Genomic DNA, 19,539 nt, shown 5'->3' with positions numbered 1-19,539 from the left:
GCATTAATACTGTATTGAATTAGAAAAAAAAAGTTGGATAAACTCGAAATTTCACAGCAACAAACTTCAATACAATTTTAAGTTGGTCAATGTTTTAAATTTTGCTTGTGTCAAAGTTGGCTTTTCCACATTTCACTACAAATAAATAAAAATTTACAGAACATTGTATTGAAATTTAATGTAAAGATATACTGTAAGTAAAAACAACTCAGCAAATTGATCGGGATCAAACAATCACTTACTTTGTTATGCTAACTCACCATAAATTGCATTATATTGCACAATATTGCTATAAATCACATTTAATTTTTTTTTCCAACTTATATTACAATTATATACCAAAAATACTGTAAGTGTACTGTTACAAGAACTGTTGTTCATTGTTGATAGTTTTATCGTTCGGACTTTTGTGTAATTGAATGTGATGAACAAATGAGAATCAATTGGCCTTTTTTGGTTGTGCTTAGTTATTTGTTTTTGTTTATGATTTGCTGTTGTCTTTATTTTTTTTACATTGTTTTGTTATTTGTTTTGTTTTGCACTTCAAGGGCCACAATACATCAGTATTTAAAGAGACAGTGTGTACAATTTTGCAACATTATTATTATTATTACATAAAAGTCAATAAACAATGACCTGTTTCCTTCATGTATTAAGTATAAATATTCCTAAGAAAATACTTGACAGTGGTAAAAACAAAAACAAAACAAAAAAACCCTATTATTTGTACATTTGATGCAGTGTCCTATGTAATTTGAAGGCTCAAATGTCTAAAATGAAAAAAAATTACAGCACAAGACTTCATATCTTCACATGCAAAATTGACAGTTTATTCTATCTTTAATGTTGTTGTTTTTTTTAAACCTTCCTCAATTGAGACATTGGATGTGAAAGTGGTCAAAGTCACAGTTACACTGAGCAGCTACCTGGCTTCAAAGGCCCCGAGAACCGCGACTGGACCAAGATGAAACAGTGAAGCTCACGCATAAACACACACAAAGCAGAACGAGATGGGAGATAGAGGCCTTGTCGGACAGCTGAGATATAGCACCAAGGCCCTGGGGAGTTTCAGGGGAATTCCACTGAGGGAATTGGACATGTCTGATTTACACTAACACTTTGGCTAAACTTGCGATAAAAGTTCACCAAAGAAACATTGCTGGATCTGCCTTTATCCATCTTGCCCTCCATCGGTCTCTGTCTCTTTTCTGCTCGGTTGCTTTTTGTAAAACAACACAACTTGCAAATATCACATTACTATTGTGAAGCTGAGCGTCACAAATTTATGACACTGTAGGAAATGAAAAACCGAGTTCTGTGCAAGCAAGGACAGGAGAGGGGAGAGGAGAGGAAGGAACACAAGGGGAGTGAAAGAGAGTTGAGAGACGCTGAAAGAAAACATGTTCATTTTTTATCAGCCCTTTTCACCCAATGGGGAGTCAAGGAATGCAATGAAGAATCTGGCCACAGATAAAGAGAGGAAAGTGGTTGGTACTGTACTGTACTATGTATACGTGTGTGATAATGTATCTGACAATATTTACGGGGGGTGGGGGGGGGGCAGGATGGTCACAAAGAGAAGAATACTTTATTAGGTACACCTAATGCGCCCCGTTAAGAGCTGCCTAAAAAAAAAAAAAAAAAAAAAAAAAGGAGTACAAAAAAGTACTGTAAGCGATTTCTACATCAAAACTAATGTTTTTAAATATAATGCTTAGGCTACCTCTCTGTTAATCCAAATGTGTTAGTTTTGTAAAAATTGAATATTTGAGACACGAAGTGTACCGAATCTAGTGTCCGGTTAGGGTAAATTTGGTCGAAAAAAAGAATGTTAAGATTTGTTGTCCACTAGGTGGCGCTGAAAAGTGCGTGACGATGGAGCGGTTCAGCAGTTGTGCGTGTGAAGACAAGCCGTGAAAACAGAATGACTTAAACATGAATAAATAAGGACACCGGTGTATACAAGCAAATATAAAACATTTACACACAAAGCTCATCCTTTGGAGTATAATATTTCACTGGCATTTACTTTTTACAGCTTAATTGTTATTACATGTCGAGGAAGAAACAAAAATAGTTCCAGGATACATTCAAAGACAGCCACCCCCTCAAAAAGTCTAGTTTCCCCCATGGAAAGCTCAGTTCCCATGACGAAGCAGAATTATTTACATCTTGACCATGTGCTGGTCACAGAGCCAGTGTGACCCAACAGACATTTGAGAACATGCAGTGTTTAAAAAAAAAAAAAGGCCAAGTCTACTAATATTTACACCCGACACACAACACACTACGGAAAAGTATTCTTGCCCCAAGAATTCATACAAAAAAATGTTTACGTCACAAAAATGACAATGTATACATTGTGCGATCCAGAAAAAAAACACCCCATTAAAATACTGCCTGCCAAGTTAGATACAAATTATCCATTACATTTCAGCTGCTATTCTTTTATAAACATGATTTTTGATTATCTTTTTTTTTACAGCATTGAAAAAGGTAAGCATATCTCTCTCAAACTCGTTCCAGTGAATCAATCCATGAAATAAAAATAAATAATTAGTTTAAAAGGAGATATTTACAACAGCGGCGATTTCACTAATCTGAGGGGTATATAATTATTTATTGTATCGGACCCTGACCTTTGACATCTTTCGTGAAGAGGATCGAATAACGGTGTTGCGACAGAATACTTTGGGGAGACGTAAACAAAAAATAGGGAGACATAGTTAATCACTATACTTCTATTTCTACAACAAATAAATTGATCCGTTAATTGTGGGAATGCTGAAGCATTCCCATATATGTTATTGTGATTTGTATTCTCCACACTTTTTGGCCGCCTAACAACTCCCGCATAATACTTCCAATTTACATTGTTCAAATTTCAACTAGCTTCAAAAATTCACGCCTTCCTGGGTATGTATCGTTTGATTCCACATTAATAACAGTATTTGCACAATTTAACATTTAATATCAACTGTTCCCCATTCATTTTCAATGGGACAGACATTGAACTATTTCTAAGTATCACTTTCAACGTGGCACAGTTGGTAAAGCACATTGTCCAGTAACCAGGAGCTTATAATTTCATAATTTATCTCTCAATTGACTTCATAAGAATTCCACATGCATTCAAATCATAGCATCCAGCTATTAGCATTCATCTTTCAGCATTCCCACGCAATTTCTGAAGAAATTGCACTTAGTATAGTTAATAAATTGTGTTGGTCCAGCTTGAATCAATTGCAAACCCACCACCCCCAAAACATAAAAAAGGATGTCAAAATGTAATATGACAGATGAGTTGTTTTGGTCACTACTGAATTTGATTCGATGATGGAAATCTGCCTGCCCAGGCTTTAATTATTTCCTTAAGGTGCTACTTTTTTTTTTTTTTCCATATTCATTAAATCACATTTAATGATCTTGGGGAGTACTTAGGTAAAAAGTGTGCTTTTATGGCTCCCAAGATTTTTCTGTGAAATCTGATTAATTGCTTAGAGTGAGTCATGGTCAGATAGGGCTGAAGTGAATAATTTCAACCTTCATTATAGAGTTGACGCTTACTTAAACCCCCAAAAAGATTGAGCACACAAATGTCATGATCTGGCACGTTTTTGAAAGAATGAAATGTCCTTTGGAAACCTCGCTATCTCCTTCATTGATTTTGGTGAATAAAAGAATCAACAACATTTTTGCAACAGTGTGACTCAGATGGCCAGTTGGAGCTTGGTGAGGTTCCTCTGGTGCATGTTGTGGTGCCGCACCAACTCATCACTGCGGGCGAATTTCTTCTGACAGTTCGGCCAACGGCAGTTGAACGGCTTCTCGCCTGAAGGGTGAGTGGGAGACGTACACATGGAAAACAAAAGGGAGGGTTAGGAAATAAAATGTTTTAAGCCTGCTATGTATCTGTTATGTTCAAATAATATCTCATTACATACTGTCAACATGAACAAGGTTGAGGTATAAAAGAAAAAATAAAAGTTTACGCACTTGTTTTACCTGTATGAGTCCGGGTGTGTGTCTTAAGGTGGTCAGACCGAGAGAACTTTCTCTGACACGTCTCGCATTGGAAGGGTTTAACACCTAAACACATGTACAATTTGCATGCGCACAGATGGGAGGTTCATACACACGAGAGAAGTATTCATCACACACACAGGCACAGAGAGGGAGACAGAAAAATAAAGTAGAGCAGAGACTTGCAGGAAAGCCAGTCCGAAGCTTTGCCAGTTTTTTTTGCAACTTCGCATGACTTCAATAATTAACTGACGATTAATCGCACAATTTATATCTCAATTTATATCTAAATTTAAAATGAAATGTACAATTTTTTCCCCCTAATTTAAATATGGTTTTATTTTTTTTAGTCATTGTTACAGTAATTTCATAGCAATTCAATAAAAAAAAGTTTAAAAAATAAAATAAAATATGTACCGTACTGTAAAAAACGAACCAAAGCGTGACTAATTTGTGCTGGTCATTTTTCTGTCACTACAACATGGCATAATTGCATTTGTAAGACAATGGTGACAGCTCAATGCAATTTTCTTTTCATATTAGGAGCTGCCTAATTTTTACCATGAAGTAACTTGTGAAATTATGCACATTTTTAAAACTGTGAAATACAACACAGTCCCCACAAATATATGCATTCGCTGAATGCTTTTATTTTGTTACGTTCACGTAGTAGTTGATGTAGTACGTTTTATTTTGTTAAGATCTCGGATGCGTCATGATGCGGATGCGCTCTACTGTTATAACGAACATGTCGACACTTTCACTTTTAATTAAAGAGGCTTTTTATCAACATGTTTTTGCCCGCCAAGTTTGTAGAGCACCTGTTATGTGTTAATTCTTTCGACATTTAATGTTATGATGACATCTTCAATATCTGTTGATCCACTGCATAATCTCATTCTCCTCTTTTTCTAATCAGTTAATTACATGTAGAATTTAAAATGAACAAAAAAAAAATATGACCCCGATTGTTTGACATGAACAAATATTCTGAATGTCATACGCAAACATTTATTAAATGCTTTACTTTAATGCATGTAGTTATGTTTATTGCTCAAACACAACCTGTGCTACCAGGGGTTTAGCTATCAATGGCTGTATATTGTGTTATTTTAAATGAACAATAATTCACACTGTCATTGAGTCATACTGAAATGCCTGCAGAAATCTGTGGGCTGTAATGACTATTTAAAATGCTACGGGCGGGTAAAAACAGAGTTGCGGGCCAAATATGGCCTCTGGGTGGAACTTTGGACATGCTTGCTCTTACACAAAACTGTGCAATCTATACGTCATAGAAGTCATGCAAACAAGCAGTTTGGAACAAATGGAGAGAGGACAGAGAATGAGCAGTGTTAAAAAGTCAGGCAAAAATCAAACCTGTGTGCCTCCTCTGGTGTCTTTTGAGCTGGTCAGAGCGAGAGAAGCCCCGACCACATTCGGCAACGTCACAGTGGTAAGGTTTCTCCCCTGGACACGGACAAAGAGAGGGTATTGAACCAGGGTGTCATAGAACACATAATTGTAATCTGCAGCCTGACTCATTTGTATAATAGTGTACATTTAACGAGACAATAAATTTGACTGGTTGTATGATGCGCACAGCCTCCACTGAACATTGGTTTGTGTCATTTTTTTCATGCATTCATGTCCATTGACGTTACTGGTAAGTACACAACTGATTGTTTTTAAGATTTAAATGCAAGTTAGTTAAAAATGTATGATAGTTAATGGGATATTTGACTCATTGTGGCATTTTCAGCAGTAAAAAGTTAATATTTTGTCTAATTGTGGTAACTTCATTATTTTTCATGTACAATTAAAAAGTAATTTTTCTACTTGCTGGGCTCCAGGTGGAGGAGTGGAACCATCACTTGCTTTCGGTGGTGGTTGGTGTGGGTTCGCTTCCCCCCCGGGAGACCATGTACGTTTGTGTGCGTGTTTGTGTGAGTGGGTAAAAAAAAAGAAAAAAAAAAAAGGTCATTTAAATAACAAAATGTATGGGCTAAAAATGTTTTAAAAAATAAATAAATAAATAAAAATCTACTTGCTGTTGACTGAAGATGACATCACCTGTGATGAGGACGTCAGTATTGACCAATCAAGGCTCAGTTTACTGACCAAACCCAGAAAACAGGTGAGTAACGATTGGTTATCTAATTCCTCAACACAGGTGATGCCATCATTAGTCGACAGAAAGTAGAAAAATTACTTTATAAAGGTATTAATTGTACATGAAAAATAATGACGTTATCAAATTCATTTTTGTAAAATATTAACTTTTCACTTTAAAAACTGTTATTTAAAACATTGCAAGGCATATATATATATATATATATATATATATATATATATATATATATATATGTATATATATGTATATATATATATATATATGCTGGAACATATTATTGAACCTTCGACTGCAAGTCAGAAAGTAGAAAAAAAAAAAGCGCAATGGAGTACATAAGTAATAATTTAATTATTTAATATACACATCTTGGACCAATAATATACAGTAATGTAATCATTTACAAGTTAAACTCAATTTTCATCTAGTGCTTATCATTTTTCGTGTATTTTCCTCCTAATTTGAAGTTAAAAAAAATACATAAAAAAATAATCAAGTACTAGTTTAGTAGTTTGATCTTTCCCTCCGAGTTATTTTGCTTTCATCAAGTTTGTGTGTGGGAGGGATGGCTAATGAAACTGACCGAAAAAGGCACAAAGAAATAGCTGCTGTGACAACTGTTAACGCATTCTGGTATAATATTCACCTGTGTGTTTGCGGCCGTGCATCTGCAGATGAGACAGCTTAAAATAGCGCTTGTTGCATCCTGGGTGCGGACACATGAACGGTCGCTTCTCGCTGCTCTCTGATCGAACGATTGCTGGAGCAATGCTGGGCACCCGCCTCACATCCTGCACAAACACATAAACCAAACAAGTTCAGCATTTCACGCCTGTATGATTTATAGGATGGAATTCATTCAGTTTATAAGACTAATCATGTAATTTAATCAGCCTTGCTCTCTTGGGATCATTAAAATGAAATGGTCATATTCTTTCTTTATTTCCATTAGATAATAATTCGCTGTAAGGTGACCCCGATTTGACTGCAGCCCATCGGGAGCCGTTAGTCACGCCTCTTAGACAGACGCCTCTCCCAGGGTGCCCCATTCGAACCCTGCAGCTCACCGCAAATGCCCTGCGGAGGTCAGCCACAGGAAATACGCAAGAGCACAGCAGAAACTCTCATTTCATCTGGACTTTTTGTCTTTACGCTGTATGTTTTTTTTCCTCCCTATTTCCTTTAAATGTTACAGCTGAAACATATCCTTCCTCATTTTTTTTCTGCCTCTAAGATGCTTCCCCCCTTTGAAATCGTCACATTAGCATCCGGCCTTCAAGCATGCAGATTGATACAGTTGACTTTGATTCACTTGCCCTGCTTTCAATTCCAAAAGTCACATGATTCACTCTATCGTGAGAAAATAAGCTAATGTTGCAAAACTGTTTTTATCAATGATGCGTGGGCACAAAACACTTTTTTTTCTTCATCAACCAACCACCGTAGAAACAAACTATATGTAGCGTAAGCCCACTTTCTAAGTGGATTTTATTGTATTTTATTTTGAAAAGCATTGCACTTTATTTATTCATCACGCTAACATTATGCAGCTGAGTTCCTTCCAAAATCTGGTGAAGACGTGGGCCCAAGTGCAACAGCATCCAGAGGGAGGGAACGTCCAACATCCCAGACAGGAAAACCTCAGCCATGTTTTCAGTATTAGGCAATTTTAGCGAGGAAATAAAATTTCCAAGAACCTTCTGAGATAGAAAGTCCCACCTCGGTGTCGAGAGTCGCTAGTCTCAGCCACTGTCTTTTGTCGGGATTCAAAATGTAAATTGCCGTTGCAAGTACAGCCCATCAAAAGCACAAAAGCTTTCACATATAGATGAAAAATTATTTATAGACGTCAAATGGAGTAAAGCATGATTGGGCCCCTTTAAATTCTGTGTTCCGAATAAGCTTAAATAAATTCATTTCAAAATTTTGCACAACATTTATCCCTGTAATGTCACAATCTCACATTTTTGCATATATTGATGTAAATTGTTCTTTTTACAACATTGAACCTGAAACCATTATTAATCTATTTTGGCATTGCTCTGTTTGATCTAAGTTTTGGAATGATGTTAAGGAGTTTGTTTTTTGTAATACTAGTAATCGTGGAATGATTGAGCCCAGAGATATAATATCTGGTTTTGAAAATGATGACAATTTTGCACTTAGCCATGTGGTAAATTTTACTCTTACTCTTATTACTCCATATACACATGGCTAAATTTAGTAATTCTTTTTATTTAGTGTAACTCATATGTTAATATGCTGTCCATTGTTACTGTATGTATGTTGTTGTATTTGGGTGGGATTTTTCATATAACCCCTGATATACTTTAACATTTGTTTGAATGGTGTGTTGAATGCAAGGTTTTTTGTTTTTTTTTGTCCCCCGTTGCTTGTGTTTTGATTGTTGTATCTTTTGTTGATGTTCAGATCTGTGGATTTGGATGAATGTACATCTGATTGTGTTTTAAATTTTAAAAAACAAAACAAAACAGTGCTGCAGAACCACTTCCGAGAAGGGTTCTAGAAGGCGATTCCGTTGTAACTGCTCGCCCCCGAAAAAGTCACACGCAACATCCGAGGCCTTGTTGACTCGGTGTGGAGCTTGTCTACTGGAAAAGCAGCATTAAACTTACATTTTCACAGGCTTTCATCCCATGAAAGTCTTTTTTTTTTTTGCCACACGTCCAAGATGGCAGAGCCGGATTTTATAATGAATCCAAACAAAAAAGGCTCGCTCAGCTCCCTTAAAACCAGTTGGACTGCCAGAAGTAACCAATTTGCTAAAAAAGTAAATAAATAAATATTCCTTGTTTTATCAGGTGACAAGGAAAATTATTTACCATAGCAAAAAAATTATCCTTTTTTTGTTGTTGTGGTTACGAAGCAGACAGTCCTATAGCCTTTGTGTATTATATTGTAGGTAATTCAGAAACAAAATCTACCATCAGTTTAAGGCATTTTGACGTGAGTCAGAGATGGACTGGTGGCGGTGTTACTGTAAAACTGATCTGTCTTACCACACAAAACACTTCTATCTGCTGAGGACCCTTCTGTTTTAACACACAAGCCAAACACCCGTGTGCACCGCAGTCAAAACAACACTCCTTTCTCACTCACCATTTTCAATCCTTGGGTTGAGTGCGGCCCACCTGCATGGATGCTGTAGAATCATGGCGTAAGGGAAACGTGGTGGAAGTTCCAGTTGAATTGTGGCCTTGGTTTGGATTACTCTCTTCACATTGGAAAAGATTAGTAATGGCGTGCCCGTTGAATGTTATTTATTTATTTATTTATTTATTTATTTATTTACTTATTTAATCAAATTGAAATGGGCTATGATTTGCCAAAGGGTCAAGGAGAGCTATCTGTACAGTCTGTATCAGAGGGGGGAAGTCCAGATGTACAGTCCAGATGTACAGTAGTTGTAAGTTATACATTCTTGTCATTCCTGCAATGCTTCTTTGTCTGTGGTGTGCAAACTGTAAATTGCATGATAAAGATAGTGTCCCATTTGGCCATGGCTAATTCCCAAACTTGACCTGTAAGGTGGCTGTTATGACTTTCACCAAGTCCAGGGAGTCATTCACTCGGTTTACTTTTGAAAAGAAAGAAATTTCCCCTGATCCTTGAACTCAACACAGAGATGACAAACTGAATCACGTTGCTAGAAGTCGGATCGTTGTACACTTAGCACAACACAGAGCTGACCTAAATCAGATGGATCACTCATATTTAGACTGCACAGGACCAGTTTTTATAAAGTCAAGATTAAAATGCTGAGTCCGCAGACAGACATACCTGTAATCCCCTGAAGACGCCATGTGTGTGTATGCGGTACTGTGTGCTGCAGCTGTACACCATGGGCGCGCTGGGGTCACTTTCGTAGCCCCCTGCATGACTGAGAACACACAAAGAGAAGAGACAAGACTTGAGTTGGGATAAGAAAAATCACTATTTGGAGAAAATGGATTGGACCCAGAGTATATAATTTGAGTGCACAACAATCGTGTTTGTGGCGTCGGCTCTCCATGCATCCTTCAAGAGGACAAGGAACAAAACAAAACAAAAAAGATGGAAAAGACAACACAAAACTTTTGCAATGTCTCACAATTGTTTGATTCGTGTTAATATAACTTCCATATCCTACCATTTGCAAGGTCTCATGATACAATAACAGAATGAAGCAAACAGTAGAGAGAGACAGACAGCAATCCCCACTCACTTTCACAAATCTCCAGTGAATCTAATCTTTGTACAGTGGTGTCACGCCGCCACCAGAGTGGCGGTTCATGCTTTTGTTTTCAAAGTCAGGTTCCCGTTTTATTTTGAAAGTATTAACTCTCCTCTCACCCCAGGTCACTTACCCTTCCTGCAGCTCACTGATTACCGGTCCACGCCCATGATCACCACCACCTGTTCCCAATCAACCCGGACATAAAAGCCACCTGCATTCTCCCCTCCGTTGCCGAAGTGTCACATCTCAGTGCATGGAAGCGTCCTCACAGTCCTTGTTCCACAGTCCTCGTTCGATGTCTAGCCTTGCTTTGTCTTGCGCCCTTAGTTTGCCCCTTGTTTTCCTCCCTAGCGGAGCGCCTTTAGTTGTCCCTGTTTTTGAGTGCCCTTGTTTTATCTCCAGTTTGGAGCTCTTTTTGTTCTGCCTTTTTTCCCTCCTTGAGAGGTGTTTTTTGTTTCATTGGATTAAAGCTGCAGCCTTGTTGGCCAACTTACACTCTGCGTCTGAGTCCTACCTCCTCGCTTCGTGTCAGTACACTTCGGCCAGCATGGACCCAGCGGAGAAGTTGGAGATCTGGCTGCAGACCCAAGAGACTCGCATGTCGCACCAGGAGAAGGTCCAGCAAGCCATGGACACCCGGATGGGGGAACTTGCTGGACAAGTGCAGGAGCTGGTGAGCTACCTACAACTCTCCAAGCCGACCGTCACGAAACCAGAGACCGCAGAACCACCGATCCCAACTCCAGCCTTGACCGGGGCTGGGTTGAGACTGGCTCCCCCGGAGCGATACTCGGGAGACCAAGGACAATGTCAGGCATTCCTGACCGAATGCGACTTACACTTTGAACTCTCGCCACAGGCTTTTCCCACCGACCGTTCCCGTGTGGCCTTCATGATTTCCCACCTGACGGGACGAGCCAGAGACTGGGCCACCGCAGAATGGGCACGGCACTCCCCGACTTGCTCAACTGCAGCCGGGTTTAGCAGGGCACTTCGTCTTGTTTTCGATCCCACTAACATGGATCGGGAAAAGACTCGAGAGCTAAGTAATCTCAGACAAGGCCGAGAATCGGTTAATGACTATGCGATCCGATTCCGAACTCTAGCGGCCAAGAGTGGCTGGAATGAGACAGCCCTCTTTGATCATTTTTTGAAGGGGCTCTCCGCCGCTATGCGAGAACTCCTACTGCCCGTGGACTTACCTCGCGACTTGGACTCATTGATCTCGCTGGCCATCCGCACCGATCACCGACGGCGAGATCTCATGCAGGCCAGCGGACACCATCGGGGGTCCGGCTCCGAATTCTTTCGGCACCCCGCAGCAAAGGAGTCACCACAAGAGGCACCTCTCCAGTCGTCCACCGCGGGGAGGCCCAGCGAGATTGGCGAGGAGCCGATGCAGCTCGACCGCGCCCGACTGACTCACCATGAACGCCAGCGACGTCGCCAAGAGGGGCGGTGCTACTATTGTGGAGAAAGAGGACATTTGGTGGTAGCTTGTCCCACCAAGCGAGGCCCTCCGGTGAGGTCCGAGACTCATAAACCGGTCAAGGACCGAAAACTCACGCAAGTCAAGATTTCCTGCAATGCCATTTCCACAGACCTACTAGCTCTCATTGACTCCGGAGCGGACGAGAGCCTCATGGATTGGGGTCTGGTGGAAAAATTGCAGGCAGGCACGGAGCCACTTTCCACCCATATGAGGGCCAGGGCGCTCAATGGGAAAGACTTATTCCTCATCACACATGTCACAGAGCCTCTTGAGATCCATATTGGACAGCACCGAGAACTTCTTCGCTTCCATGTCTTCCGTTCCCCATCACACACACTGGTCCTGGGTCATCCCTGGTTGCAGTTGCACAACCCCCGCATCGACTGGCGATCGGGGCGAGTCCTGGACTGGGGAGATGATTGTGAACACCATGGGGTGGAGCGGCCAGCGGCAGAGGCACCTCCCGCTGCCATCCGACAGGTGTCTCTCGTGAATGACCAGGATTACCCGGACCTGAACACCGTTCCCACCTGCTATCATCCTCTCAGGGAGGTGTTCAGCAAGACCAAGGCCATGTCGCTTCCCCCACATCGATCCTATGACTGTGCGATCGAGTTGATTCCTGGATCTACCATCCCCAAGGGGAGATTGTACTCTGTTTCGGGTCCCGAACGCAAGGCCCTAAACGAGTACATAGACACTTCCTTGAAAGCCGGACTTATTCGGCCCTCGTCATCGCCAGCTGGAGCCGGTTTTTTCTTTGTGGGCAAGAAGGATGGTTCGTTACGCCCTTGTATTGACTACAGCCCCTTAAATGAAATCACAGTCAAGAACCGTTATCCTCTGCCTCTGATGTCCTCAGTATTTGACCAGCTCCAGCAAGCCAAGGTGTTCACCAAACTAGATCTTCGAAACGCCTATCATCTCGTCCGTATTCGTGCAGGGGATGAGTGGAAGACCGGCTTCAATACTCCCAGAGGTCACTATGAATACTTAGTCATGCCCTTTGGACTCACGAATGCGCCAGCAGTTTTTCAGGCCATGATTAACGACGTGCTCAAGGACTTCATCGACCAGTTTGTATATGTTTATTTGGACGACATATTGATCTACTCACCGGACTTAAAAACCCACCAGCATCATGTCACTCAAGTTTTGAAACGCCTGCTTGACCACCAACTCTATGTAAAGGCTGAGAAGAGCGTTTTCCACACCGACACCATCTCATTTCTGGGATTCATTGTCTCCCCGGGCAAGGTTGAGATGGAGTCGGAGAAGGTCAGCGCAGTCAGGGACTGGCCCACACCTGAATCCAGGAAGAAGGTGCAACAATTCCTGGGATTCGCCAACTTTTACAGACGTTTCATCCGCAACTTCAGCACCATCGCAGCTCCACTCCATGCCTTGACCTCCCCACAGCAACGCTTCAACTGGACCCCGGAAGCCAACACTGCATTCAATGAACTCAAGAAACGATTCACAGAGGCCCCGATACTCAGAGTTCCTGATCCTACCCGCCAGTTCGTGGTCGAGGTGGATGCCTCCAATCTGGGTATCGGGGCCGTCCTATCCCAAAGGAGCCAGGAAGATGGGAAGGTGCACCCCTGTGCATTTTTGTCCCGAAAGCTCTCCAAGGCTGAGCGCAATTACAGCGTGGGAGACCGGGAACTCCTGGCGGTCAAGGTAGCCCTAGAAGAGTGGAGGCACTGGCTGGAGGGCGCAGAACACCCCTTCATCATCTGGACAGACCACCGCAACCTGGAATACCTACGTCACGCCAAAAGACTGAACCCACGACAGGCCAGGTGGTCATTGTTTTTTAACAGATTTTCGTTTTCTCTAACTTACAGACCCGGAAGCAAGAACGTCAAAGCAGATGCTCTGTCCCGAATTCATGACCCGGAAACCACAGCAACCGAACCTGAACCCATCCTGCCTAGAGACTGCATTATCGGAGCCATGTCCTGGCAGGTTGAAGAGGATGTTAAGGAGGCCCTCCAAGACACGATCGTTCCTAAGGAGTGTCCACCACGACGGCTCTACGTCCCGGAGGGTCTACGAGCACAGGTGATCAATTGGGCACACACCTCTCGTCTTTCTTGCCACCCAGGTACTCGCAGGACCCTGTACGTCGTCGCCCGGAGATTTTGGTGGCCTTCAATGGAGACCTCGGTACATGAATATGTCAAGGCCTGCCCAGTCTGTGCCCGAAATAAAACATCAAACCAACCCCGGATGGGTCTCCTCCAACCACTGCCGATCCCCTCAAGACCCTGGGCAGAGATTTCTATGGACTTTGTGACTGGACTTCCCACTTCACATGGTAAAACCGCAATACTCACAGTTGTCGACCGCTTTTCAAAGATGGCCCGCTTTATCCCATTACCCAAGCTTCCCTCAGCCAAAAGAACCGCCGAAGTCATGATCGACCAAGTGTTCAGGATCCATGGATTCCCGCGGCACATAGTGTCGGACCGCGGTCCCCAGTTTGTTTCTCGTTTTTGGAGGGAGTTCTGCAGAGCCATAGGGGCAAAGGCGAACTTGACCTCAGGCTACCACCCAGAGGCCAATGGACAGGCCGAGAGGCTCAACCAACAGCTGGAGACCGGACTACGATGCTTGATCTCCCAAAATCCGTCCTCCTGGAGCAAGAACTTGGTCTGGGTTGAACTGGCGCATAACTCCTTACCCACCTCTGCCACAGGAATCACGCCGTTCAAGTGTGTTCACGGATACGATCCACCGTACTTCGCGGACCTGGAGGAGGAAGCCTCAGTCCCCTCGGTCCTCGCCATGATCCGCCGATGTCGCCGAATCTGGTCAGCAGCTCGACTGGCACTTCAACGTCAAGGCGACAGGGTGAAAAGAGCTGCTGACCGGAGGAGGAGGGTCGCGCCACAGTACCAGCCAGGGCAGAAGGTATGGCTTTCAACAAAAAATCTTCATCTCAAAGTTCCCTGTCCAAAGTTGGCCCCGAGATTCGTGGGGCCATTCCCAGTTGCAAAGACTATAGGCCCTGCCGCCGTGCGCCTTCGCCTGCCTCGATCCCTCCGCACCCACCCCACCTTCCACGTGAGCCAGGTCAAGCCAGTCCAGGACAGTTCCCTGGTCCCGCCCGAGCCCGCGCCGCCCCCTCCGGAGATGGTGGAGGGGGGCCCGGTCTATAAAGTGAGAAAGTTGTTGGACGTCAGAAAGCGGGGCCGGGGACACCAATACCTGGTGGATTGGGAGGGTTACGGGCCAGAAGAGAGGCAGTGGGTGCCCGCCCGGTTCATCGTGGACCCCTCCCTCATCGACGATTTCTATGAAGAGCACCCTGACATTCCTGGGCCGTCGAGAGCCGGCCGTTGAGGGGGGGGTACTGTCACGCCGCCACCAGAGTGGCGGTTCATGCTTTTGTTTTCAAAGTCAGGTTCCCGTTTTATTTTGAAAGTATTAACTCTCCTCTCACCCCAGGTCACTTACCCTTCCTGCAGCTCACTGATTACCGGTCCACGCCCATGATCACCACCACCTGTTCCCAATCAACCCGGACATAAAAGCCACCTGCATTCTCCCCTCCGTTGCCGAAGTGTCACATCTCAGTGCATGGAAGCGTCCTCACAGTCCTTGTTCCACAGTCCTCGTTCGATGTCTAGCCTTGCTTTGTCTTGCGCCCTTAGTTTGCCCCTTGTTTTCCTCCCTAGCGGAGCGCCTTTAGTTGTCCCTGTTTTTGAGTGCCCTTGTTTTATCTCCAGTTTGGAGCTCTTTTTGTTCTGCCTTTTTTCCCTCCTTGAGAGGTGTTTTTTGTTTCATTGGATTAAAGCTGCAGCCTTGTTGGCCAACTTACACTCTGCGTCTGAGTCCTACCTCCTCGCTTCGTGTCAAGTGGGAGGAAGACTGAGGTATGTGAAGAGACCCACACCAGCATAAGGATAACATAAATTCCACACAGAAAAACCACATTAGAGGCTATAGATACCATTTGTCAAATCGTTAACAAAAACCCAACCTCCTTGAGCAATCATAGTGGAGGCGTTTGTGTGTCTCAATGATTCTAAGTTGTGGCATTTGCTTGTAAGGTCACCCAGGGAAAACAAGTCGTAGGTAAGGGACCAGAAATTAATTAATATATCAGAACATTGTTTTCACTGACCTGGATGTGCACCACATGTAAAGCCAGGCCAAGAGGTGAAATGACCCGGGGCATGCTGGCATGTATACGGGCTCTATTTTCATAGACAGTGCACACGCGCTCAGGCATCAAAACTGGCGCATCTTGATTATCGTGCCCACTTCACAACACTGATCTGTGATCGCACTGGCCAACTTTACATCATGTGCAAGTGGAGAGCTTCTTACAGTTCCTTATAAACGTATTAATAATCTCCTGCAGTTTATGCTTCTGCTCTGTAGACCGTATGCCTCTCCTGAGCTGAATTGAAAAGGAGTGGAAACAGCCGCTTCCATTCTCTTGGAAGAAACTCCCACAATGGCACAAAAAGACTTTCTAACTGCAAAATATATATAGCTGCAAAAATACCAAGAAAAAAGAAAGCATCACCCATGTGCACAGTCAAACCACATTGGATTTCTTGGGAATGTAGAATTGGTATTTTCTATTGTTTTCTTCTTGTATTACTGTTAATGTTTTATGTTGTGTTTCTGTAAAGCGCTTTGTGACCGCTCAGGCTGTTTGAAAGCACTATCTATATAAATAAAGATGACTAGACTAGACTAGACAAGCACCAAAGGCACACACATTGCCAAGTAAATACCTCCCTCACAGTGTCAATCTAAACTGTTGAATGTGGGTCCAATACTTGCATTTAAATCATTGCAGTGCGCCATTATACCACCAAAACGTTTGCTGAGCAGCCTGTTTAAACCATCTAAACATAAAAAAATATATATAATTCTTTAATTTGCTACAGCAGGTAGATTCATCACACAACAGCCGTATATTTCATGCACTCGCACATTCATAAAATGCAGCTTGTGTGTGTGTTTTGTGACCTAAACTAAAACTGCTCTCAACTCCCCAATGCTTCCTCTTCCTCCTTAGCCCCATCCAGTTTCTCTTTATCTCATTCACTTCCATCCACTCCCACCTCTTCCTCCCTCTCATCTCTTCCTCTTCAACCTTACTCCTCATGCTTATCCTCTATTGATAGAGCAGTGCAAATGGAAAGCCTGATACAGAGCATATTTTCATACAATTTTCACCAGCAACCCTATATGACACAGATACAACATTACAATACCAGAAAAGAACTACAACTTCATATGATTATCATGCACCTACAAATGCAACCACTCAGAGACCCCCAACACACACACACACACACACACACACACACACACACACACACACACACACACACACACACACACGCACACCCACCCCCACGCGCACGCGCACTCAGGCATTTGCCGGTCATGATGACATTACAGTACAACAGCGTGGGTGGACCTTTTGAACTGCATTTTGTTATACTTTTTACACATTTTGTTTCCACTTGCATATTTGTGGGCTTCAATTTGGCCATGATAAGATGGGATGGATGCGGCAGCTTTTCAAAAACAGGACAAAATTCTGTTCTAGTAAGTCAATGTTTTTGTTTGTCAAAGAGTGTCAAGAAACATTAGACCGGATTGCAAAACTGGCAGCAGAACTTGAAAATAAAACAAATGGGCAAAGTCACCGCCTGTTCACAGTGAAGAAAGTAGGTGGACAGCTGCAAGCTATGGACCAATTTGCATTTGTATTAAAAAATAATCATGAATAACTAATTTATATATATATATATATATATATATATATATATATATATATATATATATATATATATTTTTTTTTTTTAAAGCAGTACAGCAGTGAAAATTTGTGACTAATTCAGATGGCAAACAACTTGCACAACCTCAACTACCTTTTCCATGATGTGTAATATACAGTAAATAGACTGTGTGGTGAATTTGCATTTTATCACTGATCAAAATACAGTGGAACCTCCAAGGTCAAACGCTCCTGAAATTTATAGTTTAACCAAAATCATGTGTGATGTCAGTATAGAACATAATGTGTGACTATGGTTCAGTGAGTAAAATATTTGTCCTGACTACTCACATGGTGCAATATGGCTACAGCAACAATAAATTGACTATAACACCAAAATAATAAGAATAGAATGTTACTTACAAATCAGCTATTTAGTGAAGAGACTCACCTTCTAGATTCACTCAGTAATATTGTAAAACGTAAAGCTTGTAACACTGTGATAAAGAATGTTAAAAAGGTGATAGAAAATAAGCTATGCTAACGGTTAGCTTATCTAGATTGTGGTCACAAATACTACAAACTAGTTTGCTGCTCTCACCACTTTCACCTGTTGCATCGTTGAAACATGCCAATCCGAGTAGATGAAACAAAACAAAAAATGGAGACAGAACTCCAATGCAGATTGGTGCCAAAACACAGGACAAGGTACAAAAATAAGGTCAAGAGACACTGGTGTCCAAATTAGGATGGAAATCATTGCGGTTCACAGTGGATGATTCACAGTTGTTTTAAAGAGCTCCAAGATGAAAGTCTTTTGCTGGCATGTCATCATGAAACAACATGATGTAATGGTCATCAAATAATTCAACACTCAGTGAGAATTATCCTGCTTTAAAAACAACAACAACAACAACAACAACAACAACAACAACAAGCAACAAACAACAAACTTAATTTCCAGATTCCCTGAGGTGGTGACCATGGTCATCATAAAACATTAGGATTTTGTTCGGGAATGTTACAATTAAATGGCTTACAAAAATGGAATCTGGATAAGATACTGTATGAAACCCTGGTAAGACTTTGACCAAGTAAACAGCATATTTCTATAACAATATTTCTATAAAACCGGGATTTGATATCATGTTTCTGTCACGTAAACGTCATTTTAAAGAGGGTCTAGTTACTAATCTAATCTACTTAAATCTACTTAGGTACTAATCTAGTTCCTAAAGTTGCAAATTTTTATCAAGCTATTAAAAAAATGAAGGTAATTGCTGAAACCATTAAACTTAGGAATGAACAAGCATCAAAAAAGAAGTGTGGTTAGAATTTGTAAGCAAAGGATTTGGCGATCACTTAAACATGGTTAAAAATTGGTTTTCATTGGATGCAAATTATATTGGCTTTGCTTAATAAAACATCTTTTACATGGCTTTATTGTCCACAAAAAGATCAAGTGTATTGTTATCACTTTCGACATCTTGTCTTTTTTTAAGTGGAGGTTGAAAAGTGTTTAGTTGTAGATTAAACATGTACACTTGTTTATTTTCTGTAATTTTCATTGTATTAACACCATGTACACCATGTGGTCATAAATTGCTAACATTAGCAAAAAAAATATCCATCCTGTCAGCAAACTAACAAAAATTGTCCAATATGCATTTCTAACAGCATACTATCAACTCACAATTAATTTGAAGATCAATGGGAAAATGCCCAATTTTTCAGTGCTGAAAAGGATGAACTCTTAAAGGCACCTTACGACTTGATTTTATGTCTTTTGTACAAGGTTGATGTCATTGTAATGATTTGATTGCTTCAGTCATTCATATAAACATTAAATCAAGAATCTTTGGTCAACAGATTACATGAATATAGTGATTTTTTTTTTTTTT

General features: G+C 41.6%; 1 protein-coding gene across 5 annotated transcripts in view; it reads right to left on the bottom strand.

The window, feature by feature from the left end:
• Positions 1 to 1,960: 1,960 nt before the first annotated feature.
• The window catches only part of wt1a (WT1 transcription factor a), a 26,621-nt gene continuing 9,042 nt past the window's right edge, over positions 1,961 to 19,539 (bottom strand). For 2 of the 5 annotated variants that reach the window (XM_077516405.1, XM_077516404.1), the window contains 5 exons: positions 9,956 to 10,055; positions 6,801 to 6,945; positions 5,404 to 5,493; positions 3,997 to 4,089; positions 1,961 to 3,832 (listed from right to left, as the gene is read on the bottom strand). In XM_077516405.1, coding sequence (XP_077372531.1) covers positions 3,711 to 3,832; positions 3,997 to 4,089; positions 5,404 to 5,493; positions 6,801 to 6,945; positions 9,956 to 10,055 — 550 coding nt within the window. In that variant the 3' untranslated portion in view covers positions 1,961 to 3,710. Of the gene's footprint in view, positions 3,833 to 3,996; positions 4,090 to 5,403; positions 5,494 to 6,800; positions 6,946 to 9,955; positions 10,056 to 18,239; positions 18,533 to 19,539 lie in introns of those variants that run through there. The other 3 variants (XM_077516407.1, XM_077516408.1, XM_077516406.1) reach the window with 3 other exon arrangements.

This window comes from Festucalex cinctus, chromosome 3 (genome assembly GCF_051991245.1).
Source record: "Festucalex cinctus isolate MCC-2025b chromosome 3, RoL_Fcin_1.0, whole genome shotgun sequence".
Taxonomy (NCBI): domain Eukaryota; kingdom Metazoa; phylum Chordata; class Actinopteri; order Syngnathiformes; family Syngnathidae; genus Festucalex; species Festucalex cinctus.
The sequence above is the reverse complement of the archived record's forward strand: the minus strand, read 5'-3'. Positions and strand labels throughout refer to the sequence as shown.